Source organism: Oncorhynchus mykiss, chromosome 3, assembly GCF_057628025.1.
Source record: "Oncorhynchus mykiss isolate SJ-2025 chromosome 3, ASM5762802v1, whole genome shotgun sequence".
Taxonomy (NCBI): domain Eukaryota; kingdom Metazoa; phylum Chordata; class Actinopteri; order Salmoniformes; family Salmonidae; genus Oncorhynchus; species Oncorhynchus mykiss.
The window spans coordinates 42832350-42854436 of NC_143024.1; the positions used below are offsets into that span (position 1 = coordinate 42832350).

General features: G+C 45.7%; 1 protein-coding gene across 2 annotated transcripts in view; it reads right to left on the reverse strand.

The window, feature by feature from the left end:
- Positions 1–9195: 9195 nt before the first annotated feature.
- Positions 9196–22087, reverse strand: part of LOC110518297 (zinc finger protein 516) — a 53035-nt gene continuing 40143 nt past the window's right edge. Inside the window, exons 3-6 of one of the 2 annotated variants that reach the window (XM_036973838.2) lie at positions 18296–19633; positions 14942–15046; positions 13815–13882; positions 9196–12372 (exon numbers count right to left, since the gene is read on the reverse strand). In XM_036973838.2, coding sequence (XP_036829733.2) covers positions 12313–12372; positions 13815–13882; positions 14942–15046; positions 18296–19633 — 1571 coding nt within the window. In that variant the 3' untranslated portion in view covers positions 9196–12312. The remainder of the gene's footprint in view (positions 12373–13814; positions 13883–14941; positions 15047–18295; positions 19634–22087) is intronic. The other variant, XM_036973837.2, reaches the window with a different exon arrangement.

Sequence of the window (22087 nt, forward strand, 5' to 3'; positions counted from 1 at the left end):
GAGGGAGGGAGGGAGGGAGGGAGGGAGGGAGGGAGGGAGGGAGGGAGATTCACCTTCGTCGGGTCACTCCTCCCTTCCTTTCTTGGCTCATTAAAAACAGGCCCATTAGCAACACTCCTTCAGTGCCTAGCTTTAGATATGCTTGTGTATGTCATCGCCACATCTCTGCCGTTTTGGAGGCCTCTCGGCAGCCTAGGAATACATTAAAAACCAAAGAGCCCCTTCTCCCTGACTGACTCCTGCTGGGAGTACTTAGCATTTCTGGGGTGAAACTTTCCAGCAAGGTTGTCAAACGTTATACAAATTACAATAGACCTAAATTGCTCTTGTTTATTTATATATTTATTTACCTCCGTGGATTGTTTATCTTAGCCCTGACAAAGCCTACTCCCCTGGCGCAAAGCAGCACACTGTGGGCAATGTCATAGGAACAGGGCAGGGGAGGGAAGGGGGGGGGGGGGGGGGGGTGAGAGAGGAGGGAGAGTGAGAGAAAGAGAGAAATAAAAAAAGAGAGGGGGAGAGAAAGATACATCTGTTTAGTTTCAAACATCTGTAGGACCACAATTCACAATAGACCTGTCTTATAGTTGATGATATGACATTTAACATTTATTATAGCCTTTAATAAGACTCTGTAAATAATGATTTCATAGTGTCTCTATTGCCAGGCAATCATTGGTGGGAGTGTATTTGATCTTTCACTAATCACTAACCCAGGGACAGTTCTATTCCTAGTCCCTACACAGCAGTCAACATGGATGTAAATTGGATTTCAGGTTATGAAGACATCTTGTAACCAGATTATAACCAATCGGTCTCTGTTATGCAGCACAAAGACATCAGGAGTAAATCCTCCGATATTCCAGCCCCATTTCAACTTAAACATTTAAACATAATTTAAACATCATCAAATCGACAAGGCTATACAGTACATGCTTAGTTTAGTGCACTGAAAACAAATGTGAAAATACCAAAAACAATTTAGTCCAATGAATGTTGCTAAGTAGCATGGTGGCTGTCCATGGTACTGATTTCTCTGTGTGTGTGTGTGTGTGTGCATACTTATGAAAATTGTAAAAAAATGGGGACTACATCTAGGCTACATCTAGGCTACATCTAGGCTACATATTGCACTTCAGATGTCTTAGGCCAGTGGCACAACATATGAATTTATGGTTAGATCAGAATCGCAGTCGTCATCATTGTCAAAACCACATATCCAAATGCACATCTCCATCCATGGCTTAGGCAAGGGCTGATTTAGCAAGCTAGATACTGCAGGACATCGACACAAGCAGACCGGAAACAGACAGGTTTATGACCAGACAATGATGAAGTTTTGCTTAGGATGTGATTTGATTGGTGTGAAGCCAAATCTAAACTGGCCTCCGTTGGGGGGGCATTTTGCTGCACTAGGACAACCCACAGTTGAGCTCAGCTCAATGCTGATTGGCTAATTATTTACACTTTTTTTTAATCAAGCGAGGCCAAACGCTTGCTGGCATCAATCAAATACTATTTTGTTCCACATAGAATCTGTCACATGGGCTACACATACTGAGACAGAGAGGCACCGCTTCCCTCGCTCAGATGATTTCTCCTGTGAGATTCAGCCACTTGCAAATGTACGGGAAATTATGAAAACACAGAGAGGAGAATTAATATTTTTTTTAATCATTTTAATTTTTTTATTCAACAAGTACTTGGGTAAGCCTGGCTTCCCTTGGCCACCATGAATACACATATTTATAAGGCCATATTGGGTAAAATGCCACTTTATCTCTGTTCTTTTTTTAAGCAGGTCAGTAAATAAATATAAATTACGGGTCCCATTCTCATTTGCTTTTGACAGTACCAAGAATTAGAACAGGTCATGTTGGAAATAGTTTGAATTATTCAGCTCTGTGGCCCTGGAATTCTCTCCTGATCATTTGAAAAGGTGAGGATCTCGTCACGTTGGTGGAGTTTTAAACACTTTGGTCGATGCAACTATCATAGAAGAGTGTAATTGTCAGCTGCTTTTTAGTTACGACATTTGCGTTTCATGTAATCGTTGTACTGTATGCGCGTCTATAGTTCTGTTCAATGTTGTGTTCGTCTGTGTAAGTTGTTCTTGCCTGAGACGTTGTTCCCTCTACTGCTGTTGGACCAGATCGCTCTTGAAAAATAGTTTTTATCCAATGAGAAGAACCTGTATAAATAAAGATTACATTGTTAAAAAATGCCACTGATTTACAACTCAACAAAGACAGCTTTTTCCTGTTGCTAAAAAGATGGTAACAAAACCTTCTTAATACAACTAGTATACAACTTCACCATAAAGTCATAAAAGACACCAAATTGAGGTTTAGCAACCAGTTTTGCCTATTTGGTATTGGTATTATACTGAACAAAAAATATAAACACAACATTGCAACAATTTCAACGATTTGACTGAGTTACAGTTCAGATAAGGAAATCAGTCAATTGAAATGAATTCATTAGGCCCTAATCTATAGATTTCACATGGCTTGGAATACAAATGTGAATCCGTTGGTCACAGATACCTTAAAACAAAAGGTAGGGGTGTGGATGAGAAAAGCAGTCAGTATCTGGTGTGACCACCGTTTGCCTTATGCAGCGCAACACATCTCCTTCACATATAGTTGATCAGGCTGTTGATTGTGACCTGTGGAATGTTGTCCCACTCCTCTTCAATGGCTGTGCGAAGTTGCTGGATATTGTCGGGAACTGGAACGCGCTGTCGTACACATCGATCCAGAGCATCCCAAACATGCTCAATGGGTGACATGTCTGGTGAGCGTGCAGGCCATGGAAGAACTGGGACATTTTCAGCTTCCAGGAATTGTGTACAGATCCTTGCGACATGGGGCTGTGCATTAGCATGCTGAAACGTGAGGTGATGGCGGCGGATGAATGGCACGACAATGGGCCTCACAGTATCTCTGCATTGAAATTGCTATCGATAAAATGTAATTGTGTTCAGTGTCCGTAGCGTATGCCTGCCCATACCATAACCCCAACGCCACAATGGGACACTCTGTTCACAGTGTTGACATCAGCAGACTACTCACCCACACGACACCATACATGTGGTCTGTGGATGTGATGCCGGTTGGACGTATTGCCAAATTCTCTAAAACGACATTGGAGGTGGCTTATGGTAGAGAAATGAACATTCAATTCTCTGACAACAGCTCTGATTGACATTCCTGCAGTCAGCATGCTAATTGCACACTCCCTAAAAACTTGAGACATCTGTGGCATTGTGTTGTTTGAAAAAACTGCACATTTTAGAGTGGCCTTTTATTGTCCCCAGCACAAGGTGCACCTGTGTAATGATCAGGCTGTTTAATCAGCTTCTTCATATGCCACACCTGTCAGGTGGTTGGATTATCTTGGCAAAGGAGAAATGTTCACTAACAGGGATGTAAACAAATGTGCGCACAACATTTGAGAGAAAAACAATTGCTGTGCTTATGGAACATTTCTTTTAGATCTTTTATTTTAGCTCAAGAAACATGGGATGATCACTTTAAATTGTGTGTTTATATTTTTGTTCAGTTTAGTTAGTTTTGAGAGGAGACAGTTGGTTCCAGTAAGTCAAGAAGAAACAGGGGGTTGTCCAATCCGGATCTCCTCTGTTTCTCCCTTGGTTTCCTCCATTAGATCTCTTCTGTTGGTGTAATGAGGGATGCTGGGTAGTGTCAGTGATTGTCTCATTGGGACGTGCAGACAGAGAGTGGTTGGGGGGGAAATCGTGAGTCTCTCCCCTGCTCCCCACCACCATGCAGTCATCCATTAAAGCTGAACCTGGACTCAAATACTTAACCCGTCAGAGGTGCCAATAACGAGGGGCCCATGGAAAATTACAGGGGAATTTAAGTCTGCTGGCTAATGGCATTGGCACGGACAGTTTGCCAATATACATTTAGCACTGTAGCGGCTCGGCCAGCCCGGGTGCCTGAGGAGAGTGACACGTCTCTCTTGAGCCTGTCCAGGCGGGAGATTGGGCTGTCCGTCAGCGCCAGTTCCCCTGCCATTACCCATGAGCACCCACCACCACCTCTCCCCCGTCCCCCTCCCTCCCCTGTATCACCCCTCCACCTGTCCTCTTCTCCCCCCCCAGGGGAGAGTGACCAGTTAGAGCGATTAGATGTAACAAGAGGAGATGTGCTCAGCTGCTGTCCTCGCTGTCTCCTGCTCTGACACTCAGTCACCGGGCAATGCTGATGTGTTCATCTGCACGTTTGGTTTACGCACAAAGAACACATGGTACTGCCAAGACACAGGAAGGGATTGGCTGCTCAGTGCTCAATGTCCATGTTTCTCTTCTTTCTGTGCAGTCCTAAGAATGAGTAGGAACACACGGCAGCATTCCTCCGCTGATATTATATCCATTGTGTGATTTGGCTTTGAGAGGAAGACTATAGGCACGCCGCAGGGTTGGAGTTTGAAGACGAAGGGTATCGGACAGCATTTGTTTAAAGAGGGGGAGCGGAGAGCTAAAATTAGAGATGTGCACAGAAGAGACAAGAGAAAGCGAGACCCCGCTCTTAATCTCTGGCGACGCTGATGCCAATTGGTGAAGAGTTTGCGACCTACAGAATAGATTCGAAACTTAAAAGGGGTTTTACTACAATCCACAATCTCTCGCTTTAAGTCTTTCACTTCTCCTTCCTTGTTGCTACTCCTCAAAAGAAGCAGGGTGGCTGTTGGGGGGAGAGAGAAAGTTAAAGCGAAGGATTTCAGCCAAAAGTGTTCCATTAAATTTAAGCTGTAGGAAGAAGCAGCCACAAGCATTAGCTGGTTAAGTATCAGTAGAAAAGGGGGAAATGAATGTGGAGGGGAAGACATATGAAATGTCATTAATGTTCATTCTAATCACTTTTTGGCTATTAAGCGCAAATTAGTGAAGGCGATGTTAAATGTCATGGTCTGTCCAGGGAATCATGCAGAGGGTGTGTGTGTGTGGGGGGGACAGAATAGGTTCTCATTTGCATACTGAAGATCCAACTGAATTCTGGTCAGGATTGATATAAAACGAACCAGAGCGCTAAACCGATGATGTTGACACGTGGTGTTAAAAAACACATGCGTTCTTTGGCGGCTGATTGCTCATTGTTCGCTGGCTCAAGGTTATTTTCTTGAGCTTGTCATCACGAGAATGTCATTCCCTTGAATAATTCCACTCAGGCTTCTCTTCCTTTTTTTTTTTGGCTTTAAGGTTCCAGGGGTATTTAAGACCAATCACGTCAGTGTAAAAAATAATTCATCCCGCCTAAGAAAAAATTACATGACTGGAATGAATGTATTTCCTGATTCTGTCTCAGAATTTAGTACCCTGCAGTGTTTTAGGACAGGGCTGTATATAGTTGCTTATTTATGGCTTTGGTTTGGGGTAAAACTATTAAACAGACTGATATAGCTTTAAGAAATAATCACTATTCACAATTCCGTATTTGTGAGTTTTATGAACAAAGTCAGAAACATCCATCCATGATAAATAAAACAACAAACATGACATTTTATTTGACAGATCACCAAAGCGAAGTCCACACAGTCCTCCTATGCATAGTGCACAGAGGGCTCTGCATCGCTCTCTCTCTCTCTCCCCCCTCTCTCTCTCTTCTCTCTCTCTCTACCTCTCTCTCTCTCCCCCCTGTCTCTCTCCCCCCCCTCTCTCTCCTCTCTCTCTCTCACTCTCTCTCTCCCCCCCCTTTCTCTCTCCTCTCTCTCTCTGGCTCTCTCTCTCCCCCTCTCTCTCTCCTCTCCATCTCTCCCTCTCTCTCCATTTCTCTCTCTCTCTCTCCATTTCTCTCTCTCTCTCTCTCTCTGTCTCTCTCTTCCTCTCTCTTTTCTCTTTCTGCTTGTGGTACATATATATCCCCTTTCTATTCGTTACTGTCAATGTCGGTGGAGTTGCAGGAGGCGCAGGGAGGCACAGGGGGCAGAGGTCACCGTGTGAAGGTCCTCCTCAGGCAGGAGGGGTGCCTGTGGAAGCTGTCACTCTGACCCCCTCTCCCTCCCGACCCCCCCCCCCCCCCCTCAACGCGCCTTCACTCTCCTATTACCACAGGCTCCAGGTCATAACCTTTTCTGTGGCATTTGGCGATTCCGGAACCCTTTGATTAGTGCAATATTTACATATTTCTCGGTGGAGAGGGCATTCTCGTGTCGCCGACACTTGAAGTGTTGTAAATTGTGTTTGGCCTTTTGCCTGGATTCCCGAGCAGAGCTCTACTGTTCTGTGTATGTGAGTGTGTGTTTTAAGTTTATTTAGACCCCCCTCACCCCCCACCCACTCACACACCCTCACATGGTACAAGTGTCATTTGGTCTGGGTTGGTGTTCGATGTGGCCCTTGTCCTCCTGAAGATGGTAGTTTAGTGACCATTAGAGCAGAATGCTGCCCTCTGGTGGCAGGCTCAGATCAAGCCCCCGGACACAGCCACAACAGAGACAAGAGACACATAGGAGAGCTAGTCTGAAGAGACGGTGCAGACATGTTTACATAGTAGAACAACAGCAAAGAGCACTGAAGATATGGCTGTGAGTGTGAGCTGTGAGGTATACTGTACATACAGCAATACTCCCACTAAGGTCCGAGCTGTGTATTGTAAAGGGAAACGTGATCTTTTGTGTCTGTCTGTGGGGTGAAAACAGACTGTATGATCACAAACATTTATAAAATATAGGCCTAATGAGTTCTTTCCATAGGTGGTTTTATTGGCAATTTGTCTTTATTTTTCATGGTTTGACTTAAAAGCCTGTAAAAACTCCCAAGAAATCAGCTCCAAGTGATTTAACTTTTAACACATGATATAGACACGTGATCCTAAACAAATGTAAGCAAGGTTTGAAATGATTATGTTTTAGTCAAATATGATATGTTTGAGCTTCTTGAGGTCAATTTGCAGTCTACAAATGATTTGTAATGATGTTCCGCCCCCCCGACTATCCGCTCAAGAGAAAATCTGCCAGCGGCTGAATGAAGTTGATAATCCCTGTAGTACTCTACCCTGCAAAAACGGCATTTCACAAGTTTATTCACGTTCAAATGGATAAATCTATTCAGAAGGCACATATCATATCAGTCATCAAAATGGAGTCTGCTGCCTGAAGGTTGATCTCTCTCTCTCTCTCTCTCCCGTCAGTGAGACAGAAAGCAGAGATGTCAGGGAACAGGTTTCTCAGTGAGTGCTGCCTGCATGGCCGTCATGTTACTGAGGAGGGGGGGAGAGCGACAGGCAGCTGCTGTCTCTCTGTCTTTCCACCGGCCTGCAGGCCTCACTGGCATTAACGTCATGTGCCATGTTCTCTGGGAAAACCTGTCACTCACCACTCAGTCAGTCAGTCCTTCAGTCAGTTAGGTCTCAAAGCACACAGTCACAGGCTAGTACATGAAAAGGACTGGTAATAGTGAGGAGCAGGTCTGTCAAGTCCTAGGGCAGTCAGTGTGTCTCTGCAAAAGGTGGGTGGGAGGCTGGGAGTCCATTTTTGAACATTGCCTCAAATGGACTTTGGCCTTAACTAGGCAAAACATCAGAAATAGAAACAAGCTCAAGCTATTTTTCCACATTAAAGGCCAAATGCAGAGTATTAAGTACCTCTACTGTATTTGTTTTTAATTAAAATTGGCAGAAATAGCTTTTTAGCAACAACAAGAAATGCTCAAGCAAGAATTTTGCTAGGTGTGTCTGGGAGTGGTCTAAGTGGGGAGGGGAAAACTAGCTGTTACTGGCAGAGAGGTTTGGAACACCAATTTACCACCTGGTGATGCCACCAGGCAAGCCGAAACGTCCGCCCAAGCAAACCTTCTGTTTAGAAGGCCCTGTGTAGATTGTATTTTCAAACAGCAACTATCAGGAAATAACACTGATCAAACACAGGGAAAATGAATTTTGACTGGACTGGGCCTTTCATCACACGTGTCAGAAAACATCTAATTTCAAGTGTCACATAAAAGTGTTCATAAAAAAATATGGTCAACCCCTGAAAAGGTATTTTTGTTTCTTCTTAGTCTACTACCATACTTGCATCTGAAAATGGTTTCTGCCTAATGTTACTAAGTCGAAAGTCAGTTCTCTGTATTATAAGAATTAGTAGACTAGTCGTGTTCATTAAGGCACGAAACAAAACAAAAACATTTTAGAACCTTATGCAAAATAGTGTTTGTTATTGGACAAGTTCAGGTAGTTCTTCCCTATTTTCTTCCATTTGGTGCCTAATGAACATGACCCAGTACCTCTCTGGACCTGTAGGGGATAGTGGGATAAGTTGAGATAAAGGGGTAAGTTGAACAACCCTTGTTTCTAAGGAACCACACACAAAATGAATGATTTGACAAAAACGTTAGGAACAGGTAATCATGTCATGGAATTGGTGAAGGAAGCAACCACATGGAGAAAGTGGTAAGCAAGTCAGGTTCAAAAAACGAATTTATTATGTTTTTTTAAAACCTTTGTTTAACTAGGCAAGTCTTAAGAACAAATTCTTATTTACAACGACGGCCTAGGAACAGTGGGTTAACAGCCTCGTTCAGGGGGCAGAACGACAGATGTTTACCATGTCAGCTCTGGGATTTGATCTAGCAAACCTTCCGGTTACTTGTCCATCCTTGTAGCTGTGTGGGCTAATATAGTCTAAATGTTTGCCTTGTGGTAAGTGGCCATGGGCTAAAGCCAATGGCAAGTTGAGCAAATTGAAGTGTGTTTTTTTTCTCCCCAGGTGTAATGCAAGGCGTTATCACTGGAATGATGTTCAAAGTGTATTTAAATAGTGCCTGTTAGGTGTTAAGCCTGTGTTAAATTATGCTTAAAATGATTACAAGACAAAAATGTGATGTCGAATTGAATTTGGGGAAAAACGTAGACATGGTATTAAAAAGGTAGTGGGAATATTTCATTCAGTCTAAGAATTTGTAGGCATCTTAACCCATACCCAGGGTAAGTTGTGCCAAGGGACCACTTTATTGGACAAGCTATATTTTCAAAACTGTAATGTTTACATGAATTCCGATTATTTCCAGGGATACACAACATCCTGAAATATATGTAGATACCTTTGTTAGAAAGAAAACTATATTTCCCTTGACGGGGTGATCCTTAATGTAAAAACAAAAATGGCACAACTTACAATTCTTTCCCCTACAGGATGCTGCTCATTCTGTCACATGCGAGGAAGGGAGACCGGTTGAATGGTGCCATGTTTTGTGTATTTAATGTGGACATGGTGAAATGACATTTTCTGCAACGATGTGCAAAACTTTAACAGAACTGAGAAGGCCTCAGACGAGGTAGAGCTTTCACATCGGGGACAGTGAAAACAAAGTGTAAAAACAAATCAGAAAAGAATCAAATAAATCAACTCCTGTCTGCTTCTGCTCTGATCCTTGTAACTAATAAATACAGTTGTCAACCAGATACATTTCAAACAGTGTCATCTACGGGAAAAATGACAATGTAGTTCATTACAAATAAAAAGCCAACAGACACACACGACTTGGAGGATTTGTTAAAACCCCAACCAAATAGAAATAACGACTTCCACCAAGTTCTTTGGGAGGGCACCCTTGGATAATCTACTGAACAAGTCCTCATTTTTTAAGCAAAGAGAGAGAGAGAGACTAAAAACGCACTCTTTATGAAACATATTTCTGTGCCTATCATTTCCCATTAGAAAACTGAACTAAGGAGTGTAATACAAACCCAAACGCCTAAAAAAAGCAAAAACACATAGCAAATGAAATAAAATAATTGATATCTATAATAATATAATAATAATCATTAAAAACCAGAGGTGACATTGAACTGGAGCACCTTAACCAGTCAAAGACTGAATGAAATGAAGACAGTTAAACGTGTTAAAGCAGTAACCTAGTCTAAGTGCACCGGAAATGCCATTTGGTATCTAACGCTGTTTACCGGGTTTGGTAAGATTAAAATACAGACAGACACACTTACATATGCACGCACAAATACTCACTCTCTCACTCCCGCGTGGTCTGCTCATATCTGCTAAGTCACACTTAGGAGTACAAATGTGTATTTTAGGAGTTCATCTTAAAAAGGGTCATTCTGTACAACGGTATTGAAGGGCACTAATTATTAAGGACACTACTTGATAGGCTATATTATCCGCTTCAAGTATTTGACTATCCTCATCGTTAAAATGCACATACAGTAAGTGTAGCTATATTCAAGCACACAGCTGTATACATATTCAACCAACCACACCAAGTAACCGACACAGAAATCCTTTCATCTTGTGTTCATGTAAAAACTACTACTGAGGTCTCAAAGTAGACAGTATTATATCCCATGACAATAATTCCATATCTTTGACCCCCCCCCCCCCCCCCCCCACACACACACAAAAATATTATTCTAAACAGCTGATAATTATTCATTATTTTCCTATCTATTTCTGGCTCTCTGTCTCACACTTGGACATTTGCAGTGTCATGTACAGTGCACGTGGCCTTGCGCGCATACAACGTTTGCTCAAAAAGACCGTCTGACCAATCGTCTGCTTGTCTGAACGAACATGTTGACGTCCATGCACCAAAACAAGAATGTCTAACTTATTAGAGCGTCACCTCACCTGGGCTGTGTTCATTAGGCACCAAACGGAAGAAAGTGGACTGAAATAGGGAGGGCCCATCTGGTTTTGTCCAATCAGAAACGCTCATTTTTGTTTCCCGTTGCAAAATGTTTTTTTTTGGTGTCTGCCCTAACAAACAGGACCCAGGTACTTACATTCAATGTAATCCAATAGTCATAGGCATGGCTATGAATCCAGGAGGCGTTTTATGAGGGTGAATGCAACTTTGAGAAAAAAAAACATCACACATATGGTTACAGTGAAGCCTCTCCTTATATCGCATATACAGTATGCAAGCATGGCTTTGGTCCTCACTTCACACCTGGCCGTACAAAAACCAAAACAAGCTTTTATTGCAAAGGAGGTAGTATGCAAAGCGTCTAAAGGGAGTCTAATACGCAGAGGTAATCAAGAAGGGGCAAAACACGCACACACACACAGGCCGCACACACACACACACACACAGCAACCCTACGACGGCGCCGCAGCCATCAGAAGCAAAACACTGTCTTCATCAATGCTCCCTGAAAGCTCTAGACGCCTGACCTCTCAAAAGCCACTGTTGTGAGGACTAGCTTTTAGGAGTTTAGTCTTATTCAAGTAGAAAGGAGAGCAAGGGCAACTTGAACCAAACAGTCCGACCACTTTGTTCCTGCTAAGAGGTTTCAGTAAGTGGGTATAATTTGAGGTTGTGGGTGTGGGAGGAGGACTACGCTCGGATCAGAGGGATCAGAAAAAAACGGCCTCCTCTTCTTCTCCTCCACAATAATTGAACGACCGTTAAAACCGCACGCTCGTTTATACCCCCCATTAAAAGCGCACACTCTTTTTAATGAGCAGTAAAGCAGGCACCTCCTCTCACACTGTCATTAGCCCTCTCTCCTTCCCTCTCTCTCTCGTTCTCTCTCCTTAATGACCGGCCAAACAGCCTCGGAGTCAGATCGTGTAGTGGTCACTCCACTTCAGCCAATCATACTGGACTCATTATAGTGGTCCTCGAGAGGATAGAACACACACACACACACACACACACACTCACACACACACACACACACACACCCACACACCGTCTTAAGTTAGCTGCAATCGGGGGGTTAGCCAAGTGTGTTCAGTTCAGTCAGTGTAAGCATCGCCAACTTGGCTGCTCCCTTCTGCCGTGTGTTTTTAAGGGATCAGTGTCCTGAGGAATGCACAAAACCATTTCATCACAATCTAAATCAAATGGGGAAAAATAGGAAAACGGAAAGCTATAGGGACGCCGCCATGCCGTCCTTGCCCATGGGTCCGCAGAGGGAAAAAACAGCATTTGTTTGCACAGTGTCCGATTTTTCTTCTCTTTCCAAGAAACCCTTTTCTTTCTTTTTTAAACACATTTCAAATAATCCAGGTAATATTTCAAACCAAAACGACAACGGGGGGGAGTTCACGCTGATGTCACTCTGTCAGGTGGTGTCTCTGACACAGCTCTCAGTTCTCTCTGCTGTCTGTGGGGAGGGGCTGGGAATATGGATGGAGTCTCCAGCTCTATCTTAGGCCCTGGGGATGTCACGTTGGTGGGTCTGTTATTAGGTCGCGGTGGGTCGGTGGTGTTGGGTGAGAACCAGTCTCCCGGCTCCTCCTCCTGATCGTGGTCCAGTCCCGGTGGTCTGTAATCAGGGTACTGGGCGTTGTCGAAATGTACGTGGTGGACACTCTGGACGTGGGTCTTCAGGTTCCCTTTCTGAGAGGCTCGGTACGGGCAGAGGCGGCATCGGAACGGTCTCTCCCCTTTGGAACACACACAGCAACACACACACACACACACACACACACACATAGAGGTCAGAGGTCACACAGAGGGCAGATATGGCATGACCTTTCATAGAGTACGGGTGGTGGCAGAACTCTCCCCTGGAACGATTTCATTTGGGAGGGATTTAATACGAGGAACAATACATAGAATGATGTAAACCATGCTGGGACTGACTGTAGGTAAAACAGCACAATGAATAAGACCTGTATACATACACACAGTTATAACACAAACAGGCACAAGAACGAATTTAACCCCAAATCATGAAACTTCATGGCAACAGACGTCTAACCATTAAAATATACTGCACCTGATTCCAAAAGCAACACGTCAACTTTCCTCTTTTCTAACCTAGATGAACCTGCCCTCCTCTCCTGTGACCATTCATTTCTCTCTCTCTCTTTCCCTCAAGTCAGCCAGCTCCACCCACTCGCTTTGCGAATTAGACTGACCCACAAACGGGCTCTGGCGCCAAATCACATAAATAAGCAACGGCACACCTGAACTAAACAAATGAAAATGCCGTTTAATTGCGCCTAATTATCATAATGATAAATGGAAGAATATAAAATGGGGGGGGGAAACAAATGACTCCTTCTGCCCTCAACCTCTCATTCCCTCTCTCTTACCTGAAGAAGAGGCAGAAAAATATGTGTGTTATCATACATCATTATCATGAGGGAAATAAAAATAAAAAAAATACACAATTAATCAAAAAATAATCTAAAAGCAGAGCCAGGCGATCAGGCGGGCAGGTTGAGACGTGAGCGGAAAGCGAGCACCTCTAGGACACCGTCGTCCTGTTAGGAAGCGAGGCGGGGAGGGAGGCTGGATGGGAGTGGTGCACTAAATTACACTAAAGGTTATCGTCACCGTAAAGCACCGCCAACACTACATCTAATTGGACGCTGTTTCTGCTCCCATCATTCATAGCGTCGCGATACATTTGCGGATGGGTGATTCATTAAGATGGAGGTGCGGCTTGCGGACCTGGCTCTCTCCGAATGTCAAAGCAGAGGAGATTTACCTCACCCAACCCTCTCTCGTTCTCCCCCCCCCCCCCCTCTCTCTTTCTCTCAGAAAACGTTCATCTGATGCAGAGAGAAAAGAGACATTTTGTGTGTTCTCAGGGCCAATCCTTCACACAGGGACAGACTACCCAAACTGTCTTGTTGCCGCCTATGGTTCTAGTGACTTGGTGACATCAAGAAATATGTGGAGTCTGAAAGCGGATGATTCCGGAAAGACACATAACTCATAGTGAAAATGACAGAATGAGTAAAAACAATAAGGACAGGAGCGCCAGCAAACATGCAGGCATGCAAACATACACAGGAAAACACACATGCACACTAAACTGACGGGCATGAGGAAACAGGAAGCAGCAGTCCAATGTGAATCTAGGGGAGCAACATACTTGTTTGGGAGCTTCCGAGGAGTTGGTTTGAGCGTCAGCACCTCGGAGTCCGTTATAATCAAACACGACTGTGGGGAAAAAGGAGGGTGAGGGGTGGGGGGGTGGGGGTGGGGGGGTTGGGTACTTGTTAAAAAAATTAGTCTCCATTCACCTGCATCACCATTTGCAAACGCTACCATCAACCACAGCAACAACCAGTTAGTTAGAGAGAGAAAACACAACAACAGCAGAGCAGAGTGGAACTAGATGATGATGGTGATGATGATGATGATGAGACCTGGTGGAGTGAAGCCAGTGATTTAATATGACACAGACATGCTAATGGGAGGCTTCGGGGTGACTGGCCTTTCGCGTGAGGGATGACATCCATGCTGAAGAAAACCATCGGTGACAACATTAATTACAGCTCACTCTCTGTGTGTGTGTGTGTTTGTGCGGTGTGTGTGTGTAGGGTGTGTGTGTTTACAGTGGATGCTGCATCCCTTGTCGTTTGGCTCCTGTCACTTAGCATCACTGGCTGTGCCGCATATCATTCACACTCTCCATAAAGAAGTTACTTATCTCACTGTCTACCACTATTACAGCTGCCCCCCACTGATGGACATGACCAAAGAGGAGAGGAGAACGAGGACAAAGGAGAGCAAGGAGGCACAATAACTGGTTTGGCGGCTGAACAAGGATGCGTGATAATGGAGACATACGTTGGCATGATGGACAAATGCTACAGTTCACTAGCGTGCACAATTCCTTCTCTCTATCTGGCACGTGATTAATAACGTACACTATTTGTCACAGGTCAGCAAATCATATGAGTTTAAAAAGCTATAAACAGCTATCCTGGTCAAGGGCAAAGAATGGACCCACAGGCTGAGGAGCGCAAGTGAACAAATAATGTAGTTGAATGTTACTGATGTTCAGTATTGGATATGTGATTGTATGCATTGTATATGTATGTGTGTATATGTATGTGTGTGTACACGTGTGTGTGTGTACGGGCATATGTGTTTGTGCGCACATACATATACACATGTGTATTTGTATACACACCTGCTTGTGTGTGTGTGTGTGTGTGTGTGTGTGTGTGTGTGTGTGTGTGTGTGTGTGTGTGTGTGTTAATCCCCATTTACCTGTGTGGGATCTCATGTGTGTGCGGAGGTGACTGGGCTGACTGAAGCTCTTCCCGCACTCTTGGCAGCCGTATTCCCCTTGTCGAACCAGAGGCCTCAGCATCCCTACAACAGAGAGAGAGAGAGAGAGAGAGAGAGAGAGAGGGGGGAACACGGATTAAAACGTCCTCTTAAAACGCACGTCATCCGGGACGACACCGAGAGAAGGATATGGGAAGCGAGAAAGAGAGAAGTAACAGGGACAGTGTGATAAAATAAGAGTAAGGGTAAATTGGGAATTGTGAGAGAGAGAGAAAAAAATGAAAATCCACACAAAAGACCTGATGACCAAAATGAAGATGTAGAGATGGGATGGGAGGATGGAAAACAAGAGGGAGAAAAGCCGTGAAGAACTAGATGAAGTGCACACGGTCCGCACCTGCTGCCTCGACCTCTGAATGCTCGGCTATGAAAAGCCAACTGGCATTTACTCCTGAGATGCTGACCTGTTGCACCCTCTATAACCACTGTGCTTATTATTTGACCCGGCTGGTCATCTATGAACATTTGAACATCTTGAAGAACGATCTCGCCTTTAAATGGCCATGTACTGTTATAATATCCACAGGTCAAGGCAGAGATGGCGTGACCTTCCAGAGAGGACAGGTGGTGGCAGAACTCTCCCCTTGAGCTGTTTTATTTGGGAGGGATTCAATACGAGGGAACAACACATAAAATGACGTAAACTATGTACTGTTATAATCCCTACACAGCCAGAAGAGGACTGGCTCCCCCTCAGAACCTGGTTCCTCTCTTAGGTTGCTTGCCTTTCTAAAGGAGTTTTTCCTAGCAACCGTGCTTCTACATCTGCAATTGCTTGCTCTTTGGGGTTTCAGGCTGGGTTTCTGTGTTAGCACTTCGTGACATCTGCTGATGTAAAATGCACTTTGGAAATGCATGTCATTGATTGATGGATTGATTGGATGGATGTAAATGAATGGAACACAGGGCCACCGACAGACATGGTCAGACTAGTCTCTCGTCTCTGGCTGGAGAGAGCTAGCCTCAACTCCAGTAGAGAAGAGTAGAGTATAGAGAGGGAAGCATCATTAGTATGTCTAATGTGTCATTATGGGAGGCTAGCTCCAGGGGTTGGACTGCAGCTGTCACACAGCATCATCTCAGGCTCTGACAGGCAGACACACACAGCTACACGGCCGCCGCATAAATTACAGCCAATTAAAACGCCCCGGCTGTGATGTGCCCGCTCCGCCGACCAGCCCGCGTGTCATCACATGTCAGGTGTGTGTGTGTGTTTGAGAGAGAGAGAGAGAGAGAGAGAGTGTGTGTTCTGTTTATTTGTACGTGTGTACATGTGCAGAAGGGGAATATAAAATATCTTTGGCGTGTCATCCGGTGATGCAGGATGCAGGGAGACAGCAGGAAGACAAGAGAGACCAACTTGGTCCATCCATCGTCACATAACTCCCTTTCCTCCCCACCACCGCCACTACCAAACTCCTCCTATGACCTCTTCCCCTGCCAGCCAAAAAGCCCCGGGGGTGTGTGCAGTGAGTGAGGGGGTGAGTTCCCAGCCCTGCCTTGGCATGTACCTGGGCTCGTGGTGCCCGCTGGTGGTATGGGTGACAAGGGAGTGGAGGTGACTGAGAGTGTCTCTGGCAGGCCTAACCCTGCCTGGCCCCTGGAAACATCCAGCCAGACTCACAAGCCTCTCTCTCTCTCGCCGAGGCACTAATGAAAGACAAGTGAGCTGGACTAAACACACTAATGCACACATACACCCCCCCCCCCTCGCCACACACACACACACACAACACACATACATCCTGGCTTTCTCAAAAAAGGTCACTTTATAGCATCTGACTCAAAGGGCTAAGGCGGAGCGTGACGGTATCGGCCTGGACGGGTGACAGCGATGTCATACGTCTGCCTCCCAGGCTGTTTTCTCTCTCTGGAACATGGGGAGGAATAGAAGCCTGCCAGCTGGGTGTCTTAAGCAGAGGCCCACTTGACCTTAGGAAAGCAGCAGCAGAATACGGGGGAAATATAGGATGTTTTGGTAATCACCATTTCTAAAGCAGCTGCTGCTGGGTTAATTATTATGTCACGTCTCTCGCTCTTTGCCTCTCTCTTTCAATCTTTCTCCCTCTCTTTCTCTCTCTCCCTGCCCTTCTCTCGCTCGCTCTCTCTCTCCATATATATATATATATATATCTGTAGCTCTCTTTCTTTCTCCCTTTTTACATATCGCTCTGTCTCCCCCTCTCTCTCTCCCCCCGTCTGTGAGAGTATCATCAGCCGGAGCCCTGATCCAAACAGTTGGCGACAGGTCAACGGGAGAGTGGAGATATGCCTTGCAGAACAGAGACCCACGAAGGTCCTGCCACATCTTTCACTGTTATAACATCACTCCCTACCCGTGGAGGCTGGTGGGAGGAGCTATAAGGAGGACTGGCTCATTGTAATAGAATGGAATCAATGGAGCGGATTCAAATATGTGGTTCCCATATGTTTGATGTGTTTCATACCATTCCATTGCCACCATTACAACGAGCCCGTCCTCCTATAGCTCCTCCCACCAGCCGCCACATCTCCCTACATATAGAACACACACTGCCCCAGATACAGCTTTTTTACAATATAAAGTACCTCTTGTGCTCGTACACACACACACACAGTCAGCACACACACACACACAGCTACTTTAATGCATCTCCCTTTCGTTATTTATGCCTCTGTCAGTCTGGCCAGTCGTCCTGTCTATCAATCATCTTCTGCCAGATGGTGTGTGTGTGTGTAGGCGTGCGTGCGTGTGTATGTGTGCGCGTGCGTACAACTGAGCCTACGTGTTCGTACTGACCACCTCAGGGGCCAGTCCCTCTGGTAGATCCAGTCCAGTGACGCCAGCCACCACACGTGATATGAGCTGTCAATCAGCGAGCCAAAAAAGGGCTGCTCAACATTTCCTGGAATCTGGCCTTTCCTCTAAACACATGATCCCGAGGCGTGTTTATCATCATCCCTACTGCCCTTCTGACTGTCTCCCCTTCTCGTCACAGCACTGACAGGCTACTCACAAAACACCGACTAGAAACATATCTGAATATTATAGTAGGCCTAAAGATAGAAAGAAATAGACTGTGTGTGAAAAGGGTGACTTTTATGCCAGAGGGTGCCAGAGGGTGACTTTACAGTCATTAAAGATATCTTGTCAGAGTGGCAAACAATGAGTGGATGTTCCCTCTGTTTTCTTGATGTTATTTTGTGTCCAGGTCATGTGCCAAGTTCGCTAAACATACTTTCCTATCTATTTAAAGACCTACGGTTGTTTGACAGCTCTGCCCTGGCTCTTACCTGTGGGGTCCAGTAGGGGGTTGGCGGCGCCCCAGCGGTGGTAGAGTGTCGCCAGGTCATTGGAGTTGCAGCTCTTCAGGAAGCTGAGGATGTCCATGGGCAGATCTGGTGTCTCCACCCCCCGTGCCTCCTCCTGTTTCACCTCCACACGCTGGGCTGAGGAGGAGGAGGTGGAGGATATCTGGACGGCGCTCCCATGTGTCTGGGAGTGGGAGGCTCCATAGCCCTGGCCTGCCGTGGTGGTGTTGTGGGCTGGGCGCTCTGCCCTGGGTCTGCCCTGGGACTGTGGGTGAGACTGGGTGTGGGACTGGGAGCTCCTGGGCTTGGGCTTGGGCTGGGGCTGAGGCGAGCTCCTGGCTCTGCTGTACTCTGCAAGGCCATGTTTGCTGGACAGCATGAATCCCAGGCCTTCCCGAGGCAACATGTACCTTTCCACCAGCCTGGTAGTTCCTCCGACACTGGGGCTAGGGGCTGAGGGTTGCTGGGGAGCCCCGGCTGCAGTGCTCTTCTCCAGGGAGCTGGTCGAGCAGCCTCCACGTGGGTAGATCTCCACCCTGGGCCTAGAGTTGGAGCGAGAGCGCTGGCCATGATCCGGCACAGCCTCGCCTCTCTGTCTGCTGCTGCCTGCCCTGGGAGGCCGCACACTCTGGGGGCCTGAGGCAGAGGAGGAGGAGGAAGAGCTGGGTTGACTGGCTGCCCTGTCCCTGCTGTCTTTCTTCTGGCCCCCATTCAACGATGGGGGGCGTGTCCGGGGGGTGCGCACCACAGGGGGCAAAGGGGGACACTCCCTCCCATCCAGAGCGGGAGGAGGGCCCGTGCGTCTCCTGGAGGACGAGCCCTCTCGGGGGCCCTTGAAGCTATTCTTCAGGAGGGCCCATTTGGGGGCCAGGGCACTGCTGTTGATGCGATGGGCAACGGTCTGGTGCATCCACAGCACCTCCAGGTAGTGGGTGGAGTGGGAGCAGTAGGAGCACTTATGACTGGGCAGGCCCTTCTGCTGAAGAGCTGAGGAGGCCGGGCCCCTGTGGCCCTCGGCTCTCACACACAAGTCCAGAGGAGCAACACGGTGAGAGTCAGTGGGTGAACTGCTCTCGGCGGTGCATTTGTCTCTCGACGGTCGGGCAGAGAGGTAAGGGTGGGGGGCAGAGGATTGAGCAAGCCCGTGGAGGAGAGCCCTCTTCAGCTTTGGGAAGCTACTGGGGGTGCCTCTCTCAGAGCTGGAGCTGGGGTCGGGAATAGGTCGGCCGTCACTGGTGTGCTGGAGACGTAGATGGGACAGGAAGGCAGAGGACTCTGTGCTGACAAAGTCACACAGGCTGCAGACATAAGGCTTCTCATCTGTGGAAGGCAAAACAGAACAGAGATGGTTTGGTCACTTCTCTGAAACATTCAACAAGTGGTGGGAAAAGCACTCAATTGTCATACCTGAGTAAAAGTAAAGATACTTGAGTCATTTTCTATAAATAAGGTAAAAGTGAAAGTCACCCAGAAAAATATTACTTGAGTAAAAGTCAAAGTATCTTGTGGAAAAAGTAGTACATTTTGAGTAAAAAGTAAATGCATCAAATTCTTTATATTTTATTAAGCAAACCAGATGGCACAAAGACATTTTATTTGCATTTTCTTACGGACAGCCAGGGGCAACACATTACAAAAAGTAGCTAATAGAGCCATGACTACAACAAACTCTCTTTCACATCAGGTAGCTCAAGTTAGCAATAAAATCCCATTTTTAAAAACATATAAAACAACACCTTGTGGCACAAAGAGACACACCGTTGTACATTGTAAATGTGTGATGGTGGAGCAGTGTACATTTGTATAGCGCACAATGTCCCGTGTGATGTGTTGTTACATTAATGATGTAGACAATGTTTTTTGTTGCCATCTGTTGTGTTATTCCTGTTTGGACGCCAGGAAGAGGACAGGCTGCCCGGCCAGCAGCTAATGTTGATCCTAATGAATCCAGCGGTTGTGTTTAGTGAGTCCGTCCAGATCAGAGGTAGTAGGGATGACAAAAGGTTATATTGATAGGTGCGTGAATTGGACCATATCGCTCCCCCGCCTGAGCACTCAAAATGTGACGAGCACTTTTGGATGTCAGGGAAAATGTACGGTATGAGTAGAGAGCACATATTTTCTTTAGGAATGTAGTGGAGCAAAAGGAAAAGTTGTCAACAACAAAAACAAGTAGTAAAGTAAAGTACAGATACCTCCCCCCGAAAAAATGAATAAAGCGAAGCCAGAACCCGAGAGCCTGCCTCAGCGATTGCACCAATTAGATGCTAGGAACAATCACGCCTTCCTTATTTGGCGGTCTATTTAAGCTGACCAGTTCTACTCACATATCCTGCTACCACTTGCTGCTACTGCTAGTATGCTTTTGCTTCTTTTGCTCCCACCACCACCCCAGCCGCCATCTGTTAGGTTCTGTTTTTCCTGCTGGGGGGGTTATAGCTTACAGCGCTCACTGCTTACAGGTCATTTTATATGTTGACGCTTTGCTTGGGCAGTGAGCTACACTGAAGGAGCAGAGTCTATATCGGCAAGACTTGCGTTATCCATTCTTACATAAATTGTGAAAAGCAAAACGTTGAGCGGCGGGGGTAGCCTAGTGGTTAGAGCGTTGGACTAGTAACTGGAAGGTTGCAAGTTCAAATCCCAGAGCTGACAAGGTACAAATCTGTCGTTCTGCCCCTGAACAGGCGGTTAACCCACTGTTCCTAGGCCATCATTGAAAATAACAATTTGTTCTTAACTGACTTGCCTAGTTAAAAAAAGTTCAAATCTGCCTAGAGATTTGCTTGAAATAGTAACTGACAAGTTGAATTGAGTCATGTTCCATGAAAAAGGGGGTGTTGTGCTTCCTCATGACCAATTGGTGGCAGTGTTGGCCTAAATACCAAACAGTAAGAATATATGGAGAAAATCTGAATTGATACCTCACATCCCCTCTCCTTGCCTCGTTCTCAAAACCAATTGGAGCATGAGGTCAGACAGCTGATGGAACTGTTTGCACAACCGAAGAATTTCTGCTCGTCATCCATACCAGGGTCTTGACCTGACTGCAGTTCAGCATCGCAACCTACTTCAGTCAGCAAATGCTCACCTTCGATGGCCCGGTCACGCTGCATGAGGCAAAATGGTGGTCACACCAGACTGGTTTTCTGATCCACGCCCCTACTTTTTAAAGTTATTTGTGATCAACAGATGCATATCTGTATTCTCAGTCATGTAAAATACATAGATTAGGGTTTATTTCAATTGACTGATTTCCTTATCTGAACTGTAAGTGAAATCGTTGAAATTGTTGCATGTTGCGTTTAAATTTTAGTTCAGTGTATATTTCTACTGGTTTGTAGAGTGCAGTAGTCAATGTTCACCACACGGTGGCATATATACACCGAGTCCCCTCCTGAACACACATAAACAGAACCCCACAATCTGTCACACACAAACATGAATACAAAAACACTCACACACCCACACTACTCCAGAGCATTGATCCCCCACCTCTCACTCTCTCTCCATCATACAGGAAGAAACACAAACACACACAAATGTTCAGTAATACTTCCTGAGGCCCCTTAAGGCGGCAATCAGCAGTTGAAACAATAACAACGCGTGCTCCTCGCCCCTGGAGATGGGACTGGAGATATGTAACCACTCTCAAATTCATAGACAGAGCAATGGATGCAAGGACTGACCATCCAGGACATCAAAATGATAGTTTTAACCATGTTTTGGCGCTATAGTGTGCATTTAAGTTTATTTTCTTTACAAACATTAGAG